At 57.3% G+C, this 16,430-nt stretch overlaps 1 protein-coding gene across 2 annotated transcripts; it reads left to right on the top strand.

The window, feature by feature from the left end:
- The first annotated feature begins 86 nt into the window (after positions 1-86).
- Kctd15 (potassium channel tetramerization domain containing 15) lies at positions 87-16,040 on the top strand. 2 transcript variants are annotated; one of them, XM_021641856.2, is made up of 7 exons: positions 87-244; positions 1,802-1,896; positions 3,376-3,468; positions 4,121-4,296; positions 8,885-9,029; positions 11,694-11,999; positions 13,311-16,040. In XM_021641856.2, exons 3-7 carry the CDS (start codon positions 3,403-3,405, stop codon positions 13,467-13,469), a joined length of 852 nt encoding a protein of 283 aa, XP_021497531.1. In that variant the 5' UTR covers positions 87-244; positions 1,802-1,896; positions 3,376-3,402; the 3' UTR covers positions 13,470-16,040. The 2 variants fall into 2 exon arrangements, with proteins under 2 accessions (XP_021497531.1, XP_021497541.1); XM_021641866.2 differs by having other exon boundaries at positions 88-244; positions 1,799-1,896.
- The last annotated feature ends 390 nt before the right edge of the window (positions 16,041-16,430 follow it).

Raw genomic sequence — 16,430 nt, 5'->3', positions numbered from 1 at the left:
GAGGCGAGGGGAGGGCGGGGAGGGGAGGCCCCGGCGCGGCGCGCCGCGAGGGGCCGCGCGGAGCGGGGGCCGGGGCGGGAGGGGTGGGTGGGGGGAGGGTTGGGGGCGAGAGAGAAAGTAACTCCAGGACGAGACCGGAGCGACCCGCGCGCATCGAGCAGCAGGCGACGGGGCTGCGCCGGGCGCCCGACACCGGCGGCCGCTGGGGGCGCGGGGGCCCGCTCCGCCGCGCTCCGGCTCCGAGGTAAGCCCCGGCGCGGGCGGCCACCGCTCGCCGCCGGCCGCCCCCGCCTCCCCAAAGTGCCTGCCGTGCCGAAAAAGTCACTCGGCCCCTCGCCGCGGACCCGGGCTGGGGGGGTGGGGGCGGGGGCCGCTTTGTCCCTCCGCCGAGCGCCGGGGCTGGCGGCGTGGGGGCGCCCGGCACAAAGGCCTGGCGCGCACGGGGCGGGGGGTGCCCACGTGGGCTGGTCCCGGCCACGGGTGGACCCTCCCCGCTCGGCTCGGCGCGGCTCCCGTCCTCCCCGCCGCTCGCTCGGGGCGCGCGCGCTCGGGTCCCCCGCGCTCTGCTTTCAGGACCGGCTCGACCGAGCCCTGCAGAGCCGCTGACTTTCCCGAGTGTGAAACCGGCTCCACGCAGCTGGAGGGGCGGGGAGGGGAGGTTCGGGGTTCGCAGGGCCGGGTTGACCTCGGAGAGTAGGAAGGGGGGGGGCGAGGAGAAAAAGTCTCTAACGGGACAGATGTGCGTCCTCTGACGCCCACCCCGCGAGTCCCACGCCTGCCGCGCTGGCGGGGGGTGCCAGGCTCGGGATGTGGGGCGCGCGCCGCGCCGCCCCAACACCGGACCTCGGTCCACACGTACCCCGGGACCTGGGTGCGAGCACCCTCGTTCTCTCGCTCCCGCCTCTCTCCCCTCCCCTGAGAAGCCCCGACTGCAGCCGAGAAACCCTCAAGTTTTCACCGCGCGTCCCGAATGTGCATGAAGGAATTTAACTGCGCGAGTGAATAGCAGCATTAGTTTCAATTAATTTTTTTTTTAATCCCGGCAACAATAAACTTTGAGAACAAAAGCGCTTTTACGTCCTTAATTAGGCGAGCTTCCCATCTGTGGTCTCCAAGTGTCTGCTCCTTGATTTAACTTCGTCTCCGCCCCCGCCGCGCTCTTCCACCCCTTCCCCGCTGCGCCCTTCGGGGGACCTCGGCCACCCCGCCCCGCGGGGCCCGTATTGCGGCCCCGAAGTTCACGCCGGCCCGCGGCCTCCGCGGCCGGGCTGGCGCGCGCCAGGTGGCCCGCCGCGTCCCTCCGGGTCCGCCCCCCGGACGCTCCTGCAGGCCCCTGGCACTGTCGCCCCCCGGGGGCAGGCGCCCGGGGCGCAGAGCCGAAGGGAACTCGGGGAGGCGCCTTCTGTTTACCTTTTATGGTTAAAATAACAGCTTAGCCAAGAAGCGACTTCGCGGAGAAGCGATTTAGTAAAATCGTCTCAAGCTGCCGCAGCTCAGCCAGTTTAATCACCCCCAGAGAGCTGAACAACTGCGAGCACAATGGGACACAAAATCATTTTGTGTGTAAATGAGCGTAGCATTCTGCCGGCTTCCCTCGGCTCGGGCGGGCGGGGCCCGGCTGCGGGTGGGCGCGGGACCAGGCTCTCCCACCGCAGCTCGGAGGAGCGGGTCAGGGCCGGGCCAGTCGGCAGCCCCGCCGAGGGTCCCCGCAACAGGCGGCTGGGCCGCGTCTGAGGTGGTGCTTGGTGCGGTGAACTTGTGTCTCTTACCCAGTGCGCTCTTGTGCTTGCGATCCCAGCAGTGGTCCCGGGAGAAGGGTCGTGGTCCGCCGCAGATGCTTTTGTCGGAGGTTCAGTGGAGATTCGGGTCAAGGCCTAAGGCCTGGGGCTTCCAATGGTGAGTTTCTGCTTTGCGCTGTGGGGAGAGAGGCCGAGAAACAGGCCAGGGCACCTCGTGAGATGGGTGCTTGGTGCTGCTTGTCACTTGTGAGTTGGAGTGGTGCTCTGGGAATTCCTAGCTCGGTTGGGCTTCAGTGGGTCCCCCTTTCTGGCTCCCTCGCCCCCATCCCCTCCCAGCGGCCGGGTGAGCCATCCCTCTGGTCTGTTTTGGTTTCTCAAAAACTTCCCTGAGATAAGTAAACCTGGACTGTCCAAAGCAGGGACTGCGCAGCCACCCCACCCCAAAACAGTTTCAGGTCCGACAACTTCCCAGAGCACTGGGGCTGCAGAACAAATGGCAGGAGGGGAGGAGCCTTTCTCATGTTTAATGGTTTGAGTCTGTGTACCTCTGACGGTGCTTTAGAACTGGATGCTGAATTTCAAGGTATAGATCTAGAAGTGAGAGTTTAATAGAAAAAAAAGCGTCATGTGGTTACCCAGGATACCTTGTAGATGGCTCATAAGGGTTAAACCTGTGTCAGAGAAGCCCAGGTTATGTTTGTAGAATACTCCTCTCTCTCTCTCTCTCTCTCTCTCTCTCTCTCTCTCTGTGTGTGTGTGTGTGTGTGTGTGTGTGTGTGTTTTCCTGTGAGACAGCCCCAAGCCAGTGGAAAGGTTAGTTAGAAACCTGCCCTTCCCCGCCCCTCCTCCTTCTTGGGGCCCCTGAAAATGCCCCAGGGTGGCTTCTGGGGACTGAGGCACAATTTTATTTCAGGTGTTTGTGGCACACAGGGAAGTCCCGGGTAGCTCTGGGGAGGAGGGGAGAAAGCCCATTTGCTGATTGCTGTCTGGCCAGCTCTCCATGCCTCAAGGGCCTGTGATCCTGAGGGGGTCTGGAATACATTAGGCTCAGGCAGCACCGTTCTGGGGGTCTGTGGAGAAGCAGGGAGGTGCAGGGAAGGCAAACAAAGACAGGTTCCGTCTGCTTTGGGAGCTCTGGGTGGCTTCCCAGTGGCTCTTCTGAGTCTTCGGGCCCTGCTTCCTGCGGTGTGTTCTGTAAGTGCACCTTCCCTGGGTGGTAAGAGGTCCCAGGCTCCCCAACCAACCGAGGGGAGCTGCACTCCCCCAAGGCTCCCTCCACTTGGTGCAAGAGGAGACACGCTTGGTAACAGGGCCCTAACTCAAAATACCAAAGAAATCAGATTTGTTCTGAAACATTGCAGGGCAATAATGGCGAGCATATGTTTTAGGCTGTCATTAGCCAAATTAGCAGACATGGAGCTGCCTGGAAAACACGTGTGTGTGTGTGTGTGTGTGTGCATGCATGCATGCATGCGTGTATGCTGTGCTGTGCTCTGCTATGCTGTGGCCTGGAGGTCTGCTTCAGGGTGTGGAGGGCTGGGTGGAATCTGGGAGGGCTGCCTCGTGTTCTTGGGGGTCCCAGACAGCCCCACTGGTAGCTGCTGAGAAGTGAGGCCTCTGTCACTGCTCTCCACAGATACTCTGGGCAGGGATGGAAGCCTAGATGCCTCACCGCAAGGAGCGGCCGAGCGGGTCGTCGCTTAACGCACACGGCAGCAGCGGCGTGGCGGTGAGCTGGCGGGGTGGGCTGGGGCGGCCCCGGGCCCCTCTTTGCTCTTTTCTAGGGCTACCTGCTGCAGGTCTTCTGAGACCCAGCACTTGTGAGATGGGTATTGACTGGTTGTACGATTATGTGTTGTTTTTTTTTTAAACGAAAATGCTCTTAATTTGATGTGAAATTTACTACATGTATAAAGCTCAACGCCTTAGGTGCTGAGGAAGTCACTAATTTAGAGGTGTCTCGTTACTGAGACAAACTTGCAAAAAACCCCTGAATCCCAATTCACAAATTGGTGATTCGTTTGTCAGGGGATATTTCACATCTAACACATAAGCCTGCGACCTTTAATTAGAATTTTGCAGTTTGTTTTATGCCCCTGGAGGCTGACACCTTGAAAAAAAAATTTTTTTTTCTTGATTTCTTATTGCTAATAAGCATCCTTCTCCCACCCCCCACCCCCAGCACTTTGAAGAAAACGATGCAAATACACTTAATTACAGCGGTGGCCGTAATTTGTCAGCTGAATATGTGATCAGGCGCACAGAGAAGCAATCTGATTAAGTCTGTGATCACATTCAAAATAAAGGAGGTTTAGGAACCCTTGCTGGTTTTGTTTTGTTTTGTTTTGTTTTTTTCATTTTTTTTTTTTTTTAATCTCTAGGAGGGAGGAAATATGTCCCGGCTGTCACTCACCCGGTCGCCCGTGTCTCCCCTGGCTGCCCAGGGGATCCCACTGCCAGCTCAGCTCACCAAAGCCAACGCACCGGTGCACATTGACGTGGGTGGTCACATGTATACGAGCAGCCTGGCCACGCTCACCAAGTACCCCGACTCCAGGTAAGCGCGGCTCCTCGTGTCGGGCATGTGGCGTGAAGCCTGGGCCTTCACAGGGCACTGCTGGGGTACTGTGCCAAGGCCTGCCATTCCCCGATGCTCTCCACGGTTTGAGAGACCTCTTGCTTGCTGAAGGCGGCTTCTGACAGTGGCTTCTGACCCTGTGGCACGACATGGAGTTTCTGACCTTAAAGGCAGACGCAGCCCCACGTGAGCCTGACCAACTGTGAGCTAGCCAGGGAGTCTCATGGAGTGACGCTCAGGAGCCCGGTGTGGGTGGACACGGTCAGTGCCATTTCCTGGCCTGACCCTTGGGGAAAGGCATGGAGCATGGACCCTTCTTTGTTTGGGTGGCCGCCATTGGCTGAGGGCTAGGAGCAGGCTTCCTTTTGGAGCTGGAGGGCGCGTCGATGAGTTAGAGATTGCGGCACAGCCAGTGATGTTTTTGACAGTGGCTGATAGTTTCTACACCTTGTTATGTATGGAACTATCTGTGCCGGGGACCCTGACTGCGGACCTCAGAGACTTTTCCCAGGAGAGGGACCCTTCGTGTGGAACGATGCTGGGTGCCACCAACTCGCCTGCTTTTACTTCTCGTGAATTCGCTTCCCAAGGACTCGCCTTGGTACCTCGGCTGGCAGCAGGCCTCATGGGGGGGGGGGGCTGTGTCTCTGTGTCTCCTACAGGTGACACTGCATGCAGCTTGCCGGGCCCATGCTGCTCGCTCCCGGCCTGGCGCGGCGTCGAGCACCGTTGGCCAGCGGGAGGGCAGGCCTGTCAGGCATCACCTCTCCTTTATACATTTAAAATAAGAAGAGGAATTAATTAATCCCCCAGACACTGGGGGCTCACCACCAGGACGGAGGCTCCACCGGGGTAGATTGAGGGCCTGGAGGACTGCGGCGCACGGGTGCCCCCGGAGACAGGGATGGGGGTTTGCGTCTGGTCCAGACAGAGGCAGTGCAGAGACTAGGCACGAGGGTCCCTGTGAACTTGGAGCGGCAGCGGGCGGGAGCCAGGGGGCTGGCCGAACGCTTGCTTGCAGAGCCCTGTCTACGCCAGGAGATGGATTCCGTTCATTTAATTTCAGTTTTGCCTTCTGCGGCGTTCCCGAGTTGTGTGAGATAGATCATCCCTTAATCGGCTGATGATGTTTGTGAGTGAAATTCGTAGGAATCCTCGCCCACAACCTTCTTGGAGGAGCGTTTTCTGAAATCCGGCATTCACTTTCCCACAGCGGCTCACCACCCAGGCCTGGCGGGCGGGGGGGTGCCTCCCCTCCCGTGTTTGCCTGTGGTGGCTGTGGGAGCCTGAGGGCATCCCCCCTCCCTGGTCCACGGTGTAGCGTGCCCCTGTTTATCAGCGCACTGCGCAGTGGGGCATCTTCGTCCTCTGCGGGACTGGCGAGATGGCATGTGGGACCCTCCACGGTCTGGGTGGGCCCGGAGGGGTAGCGGTCTGTGGACTCTACCCGAGCCGGGTCCAGGGTGACTCTGTCGCTCTGCCTGGATGCTTCTGGTTCAGCAGGGCCGTTCATGAGGCCTGAAGTCAAGGCCTAGAGCAAGGACTAGTGTGGCTTATGAGACAGCAGAGACAAGGCTTCCTAGGGAGCCACAGGGCTGTTGTGAAAAGCGCCCCTGAAGGTCCTCCTCATATTTTTAAGGTGAATAATTGCAGTTCTGGAAAAGATGCATCTAACCGGGCAGGTTGAGATGGAGGATTAAGAATGCTAAAGTGTAGCTTATCCGTGGAGACAACTCCAGACGCCCACAGTGTCCTCCCTCGCCCTCTGGGAAGCACTGCAAGAGTCAAGGGACCCTGTGCCTTCTGAGCTCATAGCCTTGCATCTCAATCTCTGGCTCTTGGCTGATCAAGATGGCCTAGATAGACCTTGTGCCCCTGGTGCCAGGTGCCGCCTCTGGCTCAACCTGAGCCAATGGCCTGAGGTCAAGGGTGGACCCTCAGTCTCTCCCTGTGTCACATCCACTGGGTGTCACTTAGCTGCTGCTGGCGCAGGAGCATGACGATGACCAAGTCCTCCGGAACTAGCAGCATTGAGCCCTAAACCATACAGGAAGCCAATAAGCACTTTAAAAGAAGGACAACTGAAAGGAAGATAGAGGTGGTGTGATGGCGCCCTTTCCATATCAGGGCAAGTGGCTGGACAGTACCTTACTCAGGTCCCGGCTGCCAAAGTGAATCCACCAGCTTTTCTCACAGAGGACCTCCAAAGCTGGCTCCTCGTGCTCCCTCGGAGGGCTGGTCCGGGGATGGTCCCCACTGAGACATATGAAGCCACCAGAACTCAGGAGGTCACAAGACCCTGTGAGGTGCTAAGGGTTTCCTTCTGGCGACTGTCCAAAATATTCCTTCCACCTTCCCGGCCTCCACTGTAAGGCCTGGTTGCTGGGACCACCTCGGGCCTCTGTCCTAAGAGGCAGCGTCTTTAGTCCCAGAACAGACACCAAACCGTGGAAAGATCTAGAACCTGCTTGTCTCAGTAGATAGTTTAGAACCCAGCCAGCCTCAGACTGTGGGTGAGCTGGGAATCCTCTAGACCGACTGGACGCTCTGGAGCCTCGGCCAACTCTGACGTCAGAGCCATTTGGAACCCGGCCAGGCCCAGCATTTTGCTTGCTACACAGAACTGAACGTTTGAGCTCAGCCCAGGAAGGAAGGCTGAGATATTGAATCTGCTGACTCACCTGTGCACGGGGACCTGGTCTTTTCCTTGCTAGGAGTCTGGTGTGGACCCTCAGCTAGCCGCCCTGGCTGAGTCTCACCTGTGTGTAGGGTTCCAGGTGCCCCACCACCACACGCGCGCACACACACACACGGACACACACACACACAGCTAAATGTTCAAGTTTTGCTGGGCCAGGTCTCAAGGGTTCCCAGCAGGAACCAGCCAGGCTGTGGAATCCTGCACTCTCAGTGATTGGTCAGGGCAGTCTGCATGCAGGAGAGCAGTGTTAGGAGACTTACATACCCCGTCCGGAGAGAGATCGCCAGGCCCGGTGGCCTGGGTGTGGATGGACCCTTGGATCTGCTCTCCCTGTGTCCTAGGGAAGAAGATGCTGTCACCAGCAGCCTCTGGAGCCCTAAGGAGTCACATTGGTCAGCTGCACCCCTGGTTCTCTAGGCTCAGGCCTCCATACCCCTAACCACAGGCTCTGACCTGCTCGCTCCCACCAGCCAGGCAGCCTTGCCCTTTAAACTCTCCCCCTGGGACAGGCTGGGCCGTGTCCCCAGAGTGAGAATGAGTGATTGCATACCCGCCAGAACCTAGGATGGTGTGGATCGGGGGTACTTAAGGAGGGGCATTGGGGGCTTTCACGGGGGGGCCTTCTGGCAACTGTTACGTTCTGGGTGTGCATGGCTCTGACTCTGACATGGGTTAAGCAGGGAGTGGGTGGCGGTAGGACTGGGAGAGGATTCTTGGGAGGGGACGGGGAGGTGGTGCAGGCACAGTGCAAGGGCTTGGGCCCTAGCTTGTGCAGGCCAGGACAACAAGTCCCCTTCTCCCCTCCCTCCTTGGTTCTCCAAGGCTGTTTCTTGGAAACAGTTCTCCCAGCCACCGAAAGACGCCGTCCACCTCCCTTCTGCCCCCAAGCCCACTTCACGGCTCCTGATGATCTAGTTTAGCCTGAGATAGCCTAGCCTGCACAGCAGTTAGCCCAACCAGATGCAGACGCCGCCACCGCGTGCATCAGGGAGGCACTAGCCCAGGCCCGAAGGCCGAGTTCCTCCTCCATGGATAGGGAGAGGCATCGGGGACCCCCTCAAGGCCATCCCACGGGCCCGGTGTGTGTGGCACACTGTCTCTCTAGGCATTTGTGTTCCTCCCCAGTCCCAGCCTCTCACCAGCTCTGCCTAAGCTTTGGCGTTGATGAACACCTGGGCAAGGCTTGGGCCACGTGATTACTGGCTTTGGGGGTGCACCTGCTGCAGTCCACATGCAAATCCACACTCCCTCCGTGGAATGTGTCTCTCCCCTGCAGGTCCTTAGATGGACAGCTGTGGGGCACCTGTAACTTCACGTCTCTGAGTCTCTTGTGTTAGCTGGGAGTCGGGGGGGGGGGGTATCACTGCCTGGGTCTGCCTGAGACCTTGTGACCCTGTGCCTGTTGGCCAAATGCCCTGTGTATCTGATGTTGGTTGATGTGACTTGGGTGAGATGTGTGTCCCCATGATTGGCTGGTTGACATACGTCTAGCAGGTGTGTGCCGGAGTGCTGGAGTGCTGGGTGGTCTACACGTGTTTGCCTGCCATGTCTTTCTGGCGTGGGTGTGTGTTCTGCTCAGACCGGCTGGGTTATGTGGTTTTCCAGGCCTGTAATAGGTGTCGGTGGGCCGTCGGACATAGCTGGATATGTCCCTTAGGCGGCTGTGGCTTGTGAATGTGGCTGGACTGTGTGACATGACTGCCCTAGTGTCCTGTATGCGCGGAGGTGACCTGTCTGCCTCAGGTCAGGCTTGGCAAAGTCTCTAAGTTAGCCACCGGTGACCTCTTGCCGCTCAGGCTCAGCCGTAGGGGATGGGGGTAGGGCAGGTGAACTCAGCCTGCCTCCCCTCTTGCCTGTCTCTCCCAGAATAAGCCGCCTCTTCAACGGCACGGAGCCCATTGTCCTAGACAGTCTCAAGCAGCATTATTTCATCGACCGGGATGGGGAGATTTTCCGCTACATCCTGAGTTTCCTGAGGACGTCCAAACTGCTGCTTCCGGATGACTTCAAGGTAGGAGCGCAGCCGCCGGCACCCCCTGAACTGCCTGTGTCGTGGCATTACACGGGGGACGCTGTGACTTAATAAATGGACCCACAGTTGTCATGGCAACCGCAAAAAGTTAACCGATGAAGCCGAGGGCTAAATCAGTTTTTCTAAACTCATTTTGCTTTCTCACATCTTCAGCGTATTTATCAGGGTATAACAACAATTAAGCTTCGGCGCTTACCCCAGGTTGGTGTTAGCTGTGCCATAAGGACCGCTGTGCGCTGGAACAGAGGAGTTAGGTGTCTGTGTGAGTCTGTTCCTTGTCGTCAGTTTGCAGTAGGGAAACCCCCTAAGAGCTAGGTGGTCAACCTTCAAACAAACGTCACTCCCAGGACTCAGGATGAGCTTGTCCTGGGTGGCTGATACGGTTCCCCATGGAGCTACCTCGGTGCCGAGCCCCTCTGAAATCCTGGGAATCGTGGGAGGAGGGAAACTCGGGCTCGCCTCTTGCTGGCAGATGTCTGTCTGTCTTTGTGCCTCCTTGCTTTGAGGCTCCCTGCAGCGACCACGGCACCAGCAGCCCTGGGGCCCTTTTTTCATCCAGCCTAGTTTCTAAATGGCAACAACTGAATTTGGTCTGAAAATAGAGCTACACAGGAGGAAGCCATAGGCTCTGTTCCTTCCAGTCTAGAAAAGAGAGCTCGGGTCCGCCGAATTGCATGGGGCCAGCGCTTCAGGGTAGTGTGGGCCTGGTGTGGTGGGTCACCGGTTCATCCCAAGCCTTCCGAGACTGAGGCGGGGGGATGGCTGAAAGTTCTAGGCTAGCGCCCTCTAAAAAAAAGAGGGCTGGGGAGGGGGGTGGTCAGCAGGCATGACGGTACACACCTTCAGTCCCAGCACAGGGGGTAAAGGGTGGCTGATCTTTGTGCCTTTGGGGAGTTCTAGGCCAGCCAAGGGCTGTATGATGAAACCATGTCTCAAAACAAAGAAACAAAAATAACCAAGGGTAACAATACTAGTCAAATGTTGGGGACTCCTGGCCTGGGTGGGTCTGAAGGAAACAGTGTTACGCTGGGTGGTAAAGGATGAATGAAGGGACGGACAGTGCGGGGGGAGCCAGATGAGGGGCCGGAATGGACCTGGAGAGGTCTGGAGCCTGGGGCTTTGTGAAGCAGGAAGGGAAGGGGGAGCCGGAGGCCACTGGTGATACCTAGATCTTGATGGGTGGCTCAGCGTTTGGCACAGCTGAGAGGAGGGCATGAGCCCTCGGGTTTGCCAACTGGAAAGATGGTGACTCTTGTGTGAGAGATGCAGGGAACAAGGAGAGGAGGCTGGTTACAGGTGTCGCCTTGTTTCTGGGTTTGCTGGGAGCGACCCAGAGTCTTGCATGTAGGGTGACGATGCAAAGGCCAGGAGTGTGGATTATTGGGCCAGGAGGCACAAGAGGGTGTCCCAAGCTCGAAGCTTGAGCCCCAAATCAGTGAGTGAAAGTCTAGGCATGGAACATTCTAAGCTACAGGGAATGATTTGGCTTAAAATGTCCCTGGACCTGGTGAGAACTAGGAGAGCAGAGACCTGAGAGGCCCAAGGAGTCTTTATGGTAAGGGAAAGCAGGCAGGGTCACAGTTGGTGCTGGGCCCGGTGATGGGTTAGGATTCTGTGCCTTTGGGGGTGATAAACAGAGCCACTTTGGGCTTTCAGGGTAGGCTGTGCCTTGGGACTCTGTCCTCCCTTGCCCTTGCCCTGGGGCCCTCGGAGTCACCACCGATGGGCCTGGTGCTCCTCATGAGTCAAGGCCATTCAAGACTGGGGCTGGGACTGACGGGCATGGGGCTAGTCGAGGGTCTTCGTGACAGTTTTTGTGAGTGGTTTACTTGGTGAGGAGTAAGCTTTGCGTCCCGTCCCGGCGACCTTGTCCTATTCTCTACCAGGTCAGGGATTCAGCAGCCCTTCTTCTGTCCCATAAACCTCACTCTGCTTCTCGGGGTCCAGTGTTCGCATTCATTATAAAGAGGGGAAGCTGGCCCAGGCAAGGCCAGCATCAGGTTCATGGGCCTTGTGGCTGAAATGCACACACTCCCTGAAGGTCTGCCCGGGAACCAGGCAAGGGCGCGAGGCCCTAGAGTCAGTCTGATGTCTTCTCTGGGTGGCTTTTCAGGAAGGCAGCGTATGCCCACCCCTCTAGATTACTAGTTTGGCTCCCAGCTCTGCCTTTCGGTTTTGTTTTTGTTTTTGTTTTCTTCCACCCCTCCCCCTTCTTTTTATCCAAGACCGGGTTTCTCTGCGTAGCCCTGGCTGTCCCGGAACTTCCTCTGTAGACCAGGCTGGCCTTGAACTCATAGCTCCTCCTGCCTCTGCCTCCCTGAGTGCTGGGATTAAAGGCGTGTGCCACAACCACCCAGCGGCTTCAGTCTCTTTCTGTGACATTTCTGTCTGTCATCCAGTCAGCTGAAGGTCCAGGAAGGGAGTCTCAACAGAGATACACCCCAGCCTGCTCTAGATTCTTTATGTGGGGAGGGGGCGGGGTGGGGTACTCATCGGAGTCTTAGTTGCTCAGCTCTACAGAGGAAATGGCCACCCTAGTCCACATGTGTCCTGGGATGTTACCGTGTCTGTGAAGAGAGAAAGGGGCCCCTTGGGGGCCGGAGACTTCTTCCAGCTTCCCTGACGCCGTGCCTTTGTGGACAGGACTTCAACCTGCTGTACGAGGAGGCGAGGTACTACCAGCTGCAGCCCATGGTGCGGGAACTGGAGCGCTGGCAGCAAGAACAAGAGCAGCGGCGCCGTAGCCGGGCCTGCGACTGCCTGGTGGTCCGGGTCACCCCGGACCTGGGTGAACGCATCGCGCTCAGCGGCGAGAAGGCGCTCATTGAGGAGGTCTTCCCGGAGACGGGAGATGTCATGTGCAATTCCGTCAACGCGGGCTGGAACCAGGACCCCACGCACGTCATCCGCTTCCCCCTCAATGGCTACTGCCGACTCAACTCTGTGCAGGTGAGGGCCGTGGGCTGTCTCCCCAGGGGCCCCCCAGGATGCAGAAAGAGAGCTGGAGGGAGACAGAGTCCCGGAATGGAAAGGACGAAACCCATACAGAAAAAGGCAACAATGTGTCGATGCATAATTTATGCCTTGCTCATAATTAAATGATGGTGCCTGGGGGATGGACTTAAAAAAATTGATCTGTACTTTTCTTTTTCCCCTAAAAGGATGTTCTATAAGGGAGAAAAAAAAAAAGGCAGCCCTGAGTATTTTCAACGGAACATGCTTCATTTAACATGCAGAGGCCGACTTTGGATTCAAATTAAACCCAGGCACCAGGAAAGGCAGGGAGCCTTCCTTCGAGGCTGGCCCCGGGGCCACGGGCAGGCAACAGCTGCCCGGAGCGCTTCTTTCTGAGACAGGGCCTTCTGTGGGATTCAGGCCAGATGCAGTGCAGACTTGGGCTCCTCCCACCTCAGCCTCCCGAGTGCTGGGCTCACAGGTGTTCGCCACCACACCCCACTGTCCAGGGTATCTCTGGACTGACTTTACCAGGCAGGATGAGCTCAAGAACTGAGAAACCGAAATGATGTGATGACTCTGTGTCTCTGAAAGTGTTTTTCTGACTCCGAGGCACTTATACTTGGGGGTTAGGACAGAAGGGACCCTTTGGAGAAAGCCCTCCTACTCCCTGCAGGCTATGGGTAGGAGTTTCGGGACAGGGATGTAAAGCTAGCCCTCACCTTCCCAGAGACGTCCATCCTCCCCGCACACTCTGAGAGGACGCCCCCTTTCCCTCCACCTAGAGCTCATTTGAGCTGATGAGCCCTGAGGCCTCAAACCATCTGGGACTCAGCTCCAGGAAGCAGGTGGCTGCCCCGAGGCTGAGGGGCAGGGGCTTTTCATTATTGGGGCGGGAGATTGGGAGAGGGGGGTTGGTGCCTAGGGCCGTGTGTGTGTGTGTGTGTGTGTGTGTGTGTGTGTGTGTGTGTGTGTGTGAAGATGGGGTAGGGCAAACCTTGGAAAACATGGAAGGGACCCCAAAACCCTCCTCGGTTGTACACCCCTGAGGGTTGTGGGGAGAAGGCCTTGGAATAGCAGGGGCCCATGCTGGGTGGATAAGTTGAGGGGCCCCTGGGCCTGACTGCTCCTGTCCCTCCTAGGGTAGGATCTAGCTGGCGCTGCAGCTGGGACCTTTGTCAGGGAGAGAGACCCTGGGACTCGCCCGAAGGTAGCGCTTGCTCTGCCTGGCACCCAGCTGCCCGCCTGGCCAGGCAAACCCTGGCAGCGGGGCACTGCTGACCTCTTATCCTTCTTGCCCTGCAGGTCCTAGAAAGGCTGTTTCAGAGGGGCTTCAGCGTGGCCGCGTCCTGCGGGGGAGGCGTGGACTCCTCCCAGTTCAGCGAGTACGTACTTTGCCGGGAGGAGCGACGGCCGCAGCCCACCCCGACTGCCGTCCGGATAAAGCAAGAGCCCCTGGACTAGGCCTTGCCTGCGACCCCCCTCAGTCCCGGGGCATGGAAATAGTGCTGAGGAGTCTTGACTGTTGGTGCTCCCCCGGTGAGCGCGGGAGACTCAGGGTGGGGACGGAGGGTCTGAGCTCATCCCTGGGAAGGCCAGGTGTCATGGCAACAGAATGAGGGGGCGCCCAGCGGAAGGACTGTTGACGTGACCCGAAGATGCTGCGGGCTGTGGCCAGCTCCCGAGCCCTTCTGCTCCTCGGCCTGGTACAGCGTCCTCTGCTGGGCCAGTCACTCCAGAGCAGCTGTTCTATCTTCCACGCTTCGAGACGGCGGCAGGTCTCCCGGCGCTGGAGATGGCTTATTTTTCTACAGTATTTAAAACGGAACTAACTGTCGCTGCACAGGTCAGCAAGGCCGACGAGGACCATCGCTGCTCTTTTCCTGGTGCTCTGTTCTCAGCCCAACCTTCGGCAAACCTTGCGAAGGATGGGCCGCCGGCGTTCGGGCCCAGGTGCCTGCTGAGCTAGGGCTGTGGGGACAGAGGTGGGGTGGTGCCGCCGCTGGAGGGGATGGAACCAGGGTCCCCAAGGGGCAGGGCAGCGGGGAGGAGGGCACTGGGGCTGTGTGACTCTGTGGCTTTCATCTGAGCTACTCCGCTGCCACCTGTGTCCCAGACTGCACTTGGTGCCAAGGGACTTCCAATCCCGACTGACTGTGCTCACATCTGGGTTCTTGGAGAAGTCTCTGCCCATCCGGTCAGCTTGGGGCCACAGCTTATCTCAGGAATGGGCCCTTCTACCAAGGGACTCATCTGTCAGCATCCATCTCTGGGTCCCCACTCAGGGAGCCACCCTCCACCCCAGCTCCAATCTCCCCACACTCACAGGCACACCAAGTTTTAATTAAAATGTGCTAAGCTAGCCTGTCAGGAAGGCCCAGACCCGGGCTTACCCAGTGCCCTTAACCCCACATTTCCAACACGGACTGGTCCTGAGAAGTCCTCACAGACCTGCTCTCTCCCGGACGACAGGCCCAAAAGACAGACACCCCAGCCTTGTCACCTCTCCCCAGCTCCTCCCAAGTGGGGGAACGGCAGAGAACTGATGGATGGGGTGCCCTGGCCGGCACCCCCTTGTGTATAGCGCCTGTAGGCTTGTATATGACTCCTTTAATATTGTAAAGAAGCTGATGTCCAACTGTTGTGTGTTTGTGTAAACACATCGTCGCGTTCCCAGTTCCTGCCATAAAGGACGCTATGAAACATAAGACTGAGGCTCCGTCCTGGGCGGAAACTGACGCCGGGTTCCCGGGTTCCCGACTTGTGGCAGAGAGGGTTGGGGCTGCCGTTTCCTTCCTGGGTTCTTGCAGTTCAAATCGAGGAGGAAGGAGCCACCGTGGGTGTTGGGGGGAGGGTGCAGGGCTTGGTCACAAGCTCGCTGTTGTTCATTGCATTTGGGTGTTTTAGTTACTTCCGGGGGTCCCCTCTGGGCTGCAGGGGTTCTGGAGTCTGAGACCTTTAGCCCCTGACCAGATAGCTGAGGGGTAGGTAAGCAGGTTTCTGAGGAGTTTGAGAACAGGCTCAAACATTTGGGATTTTTCTCATGGTGTTTTAGTTGGAACTGAATTGATGCTCCTCTCCCTTCCCCTCTTCCCCACCCCCCCTTGAGAGAAATCACTATGTATCCAGGCTGGCCTGGAACTCACTCTGTACTCTTGACTGGCCTGAGAGCCCCACGTCCTGGGATTGCAGCCGCTTGCCCCGTCTCACTTGTTCACTTTAAACCAACACACACACCTGTATGAGAAGGTGATACAATGTTTCAGGCCAGCCAAGGGACAGAGGCTTTGCAGCCAACCTGCAAACCGAATCAGGAAGGAGTCTGCCCATGTCATATAGGCCTCTGATTTTAATGAGTTTTTTTTATTATTATTCAGAAGTTCCTGTACGCTTAAGCCCACGAGGGGGTCCATTTTACATGCATGCCCAGGGTCACCATCCCCAGAGCCTGGGAGTGTGAGGCCGCAGAGACGCCGTCCTCCCGTACGATCTAATTTGCTGGACAAACTTGTTTGGCCTCTCTGTTTAGGAGCCTGCCTACAGCTGGCACATCTGCATGCTGGCATCAGGCAGGCACCTGAGAGGAGGAAGAGAGTCATGTCTGTTAGCAAGGAAGTCTTGTGGAAACACCTAACGCTGTGTGCGTTCATGGATTTTTTTTTTTTTCCTAGCATAATAGCGTGGAACTCCACTCCTGATGGATGGAGATCCTCTAGTACTTTCCAGCCATCTTTTTGTGCAAGAAGCCGCAGCAGGGCATAGTGGGCACTCCTAAATCCTAGCAGTTGGGAGGCAGAGGCAGAAAGATCAGGAGTTCAAGACCATCTTCAGCTACATAGCCAAGATATGTAAGCTCTAGGTACTTGGGAGACTGGGACAGGAGGATCACAAGTTCAAGGCAATCCTAGGCAGTTTAGTGAGACCCTGTCTTAAGAGGTGAAGGGTGGGCTGAGCATGCCCAAGGCCCCAGGTTCAATCCTATCCCTCCTCACTCCCCAAAGCAGGGAAGACAAATAAAGGTAATGTTTACACCAACCGAAGAGTTTCTGAATTTTCAGGGAAATGCTATGCTCCCGCGGCGATCTTGTCAAAATAGTGTTCATGCTTCTAAATGGTTGAAGCAGCTCCTCCTTAAAGCCTAGACCGAACATCTCACCGTAATCTGTGAAATAGTCTCCCAGCTCCTCTGTGATGCTCAGAACTAATCCTTCCCTATAAGCAACTGGACAGAGAGAGCCAGCCACTGAGCCTCTGCCAAGCCTGAGCCAGCTTAAGCTATAGCTGGTGGCCCTGCCACTGCCCCATGCATGAGCTCAAAGCCAGTTCACAACATTAACAATACCTTTTGGAAAGTGTGGGGCTTTGTTTTTTTTTTTTTTCAAGCTATTGAATGTGTTCCTTAGAGACAATAAAAGGTGTTTTAGA

This window comes from Meriones unguiculatus, chromosome 14 (assembly GCF_030254825.1).
Source record: "Meriones unguiculatus strain TT.TT164.6M chromosome 14, Bangor_MerUng_6.1, whole genome shotgun sequence".
NCBI classification, from domain to species: Eukaryota; Metazoa; Chordata; class Mammalia; order Rodentia; family Muridae; genus Meriones; species Meriones unguiculatus.
The sequence above is the reverse complement of the archived record's forward strand: the minus strand, read 5'-3'. Positions and strand labels throughout refer to the sequence as shown.

Coding starts and splice junctions, on each gene's coding strand:
- Kctd15 (XM_021641856.2), top strand. CDS start 3,403: ATGCCTCACCGCAAGGAGCGGCCGAGCGGGTCGTCGCTTAACGCACAC. Junction 4,297..8,884: donor ACCAAGTACCCCGACTCCAG/GTAAGCGCGGCT, acceptor TGTCTCTCCCAG/AATAAGCCGCCTCTTCAACG. Junction 12,000..13,310: donor GCCGACTCAACTCTGTGCAG/GTGAGGGCCGTG, acceptor CTTGCCCTGCAG/GTCCTAGAAAGGCTGTTTCA.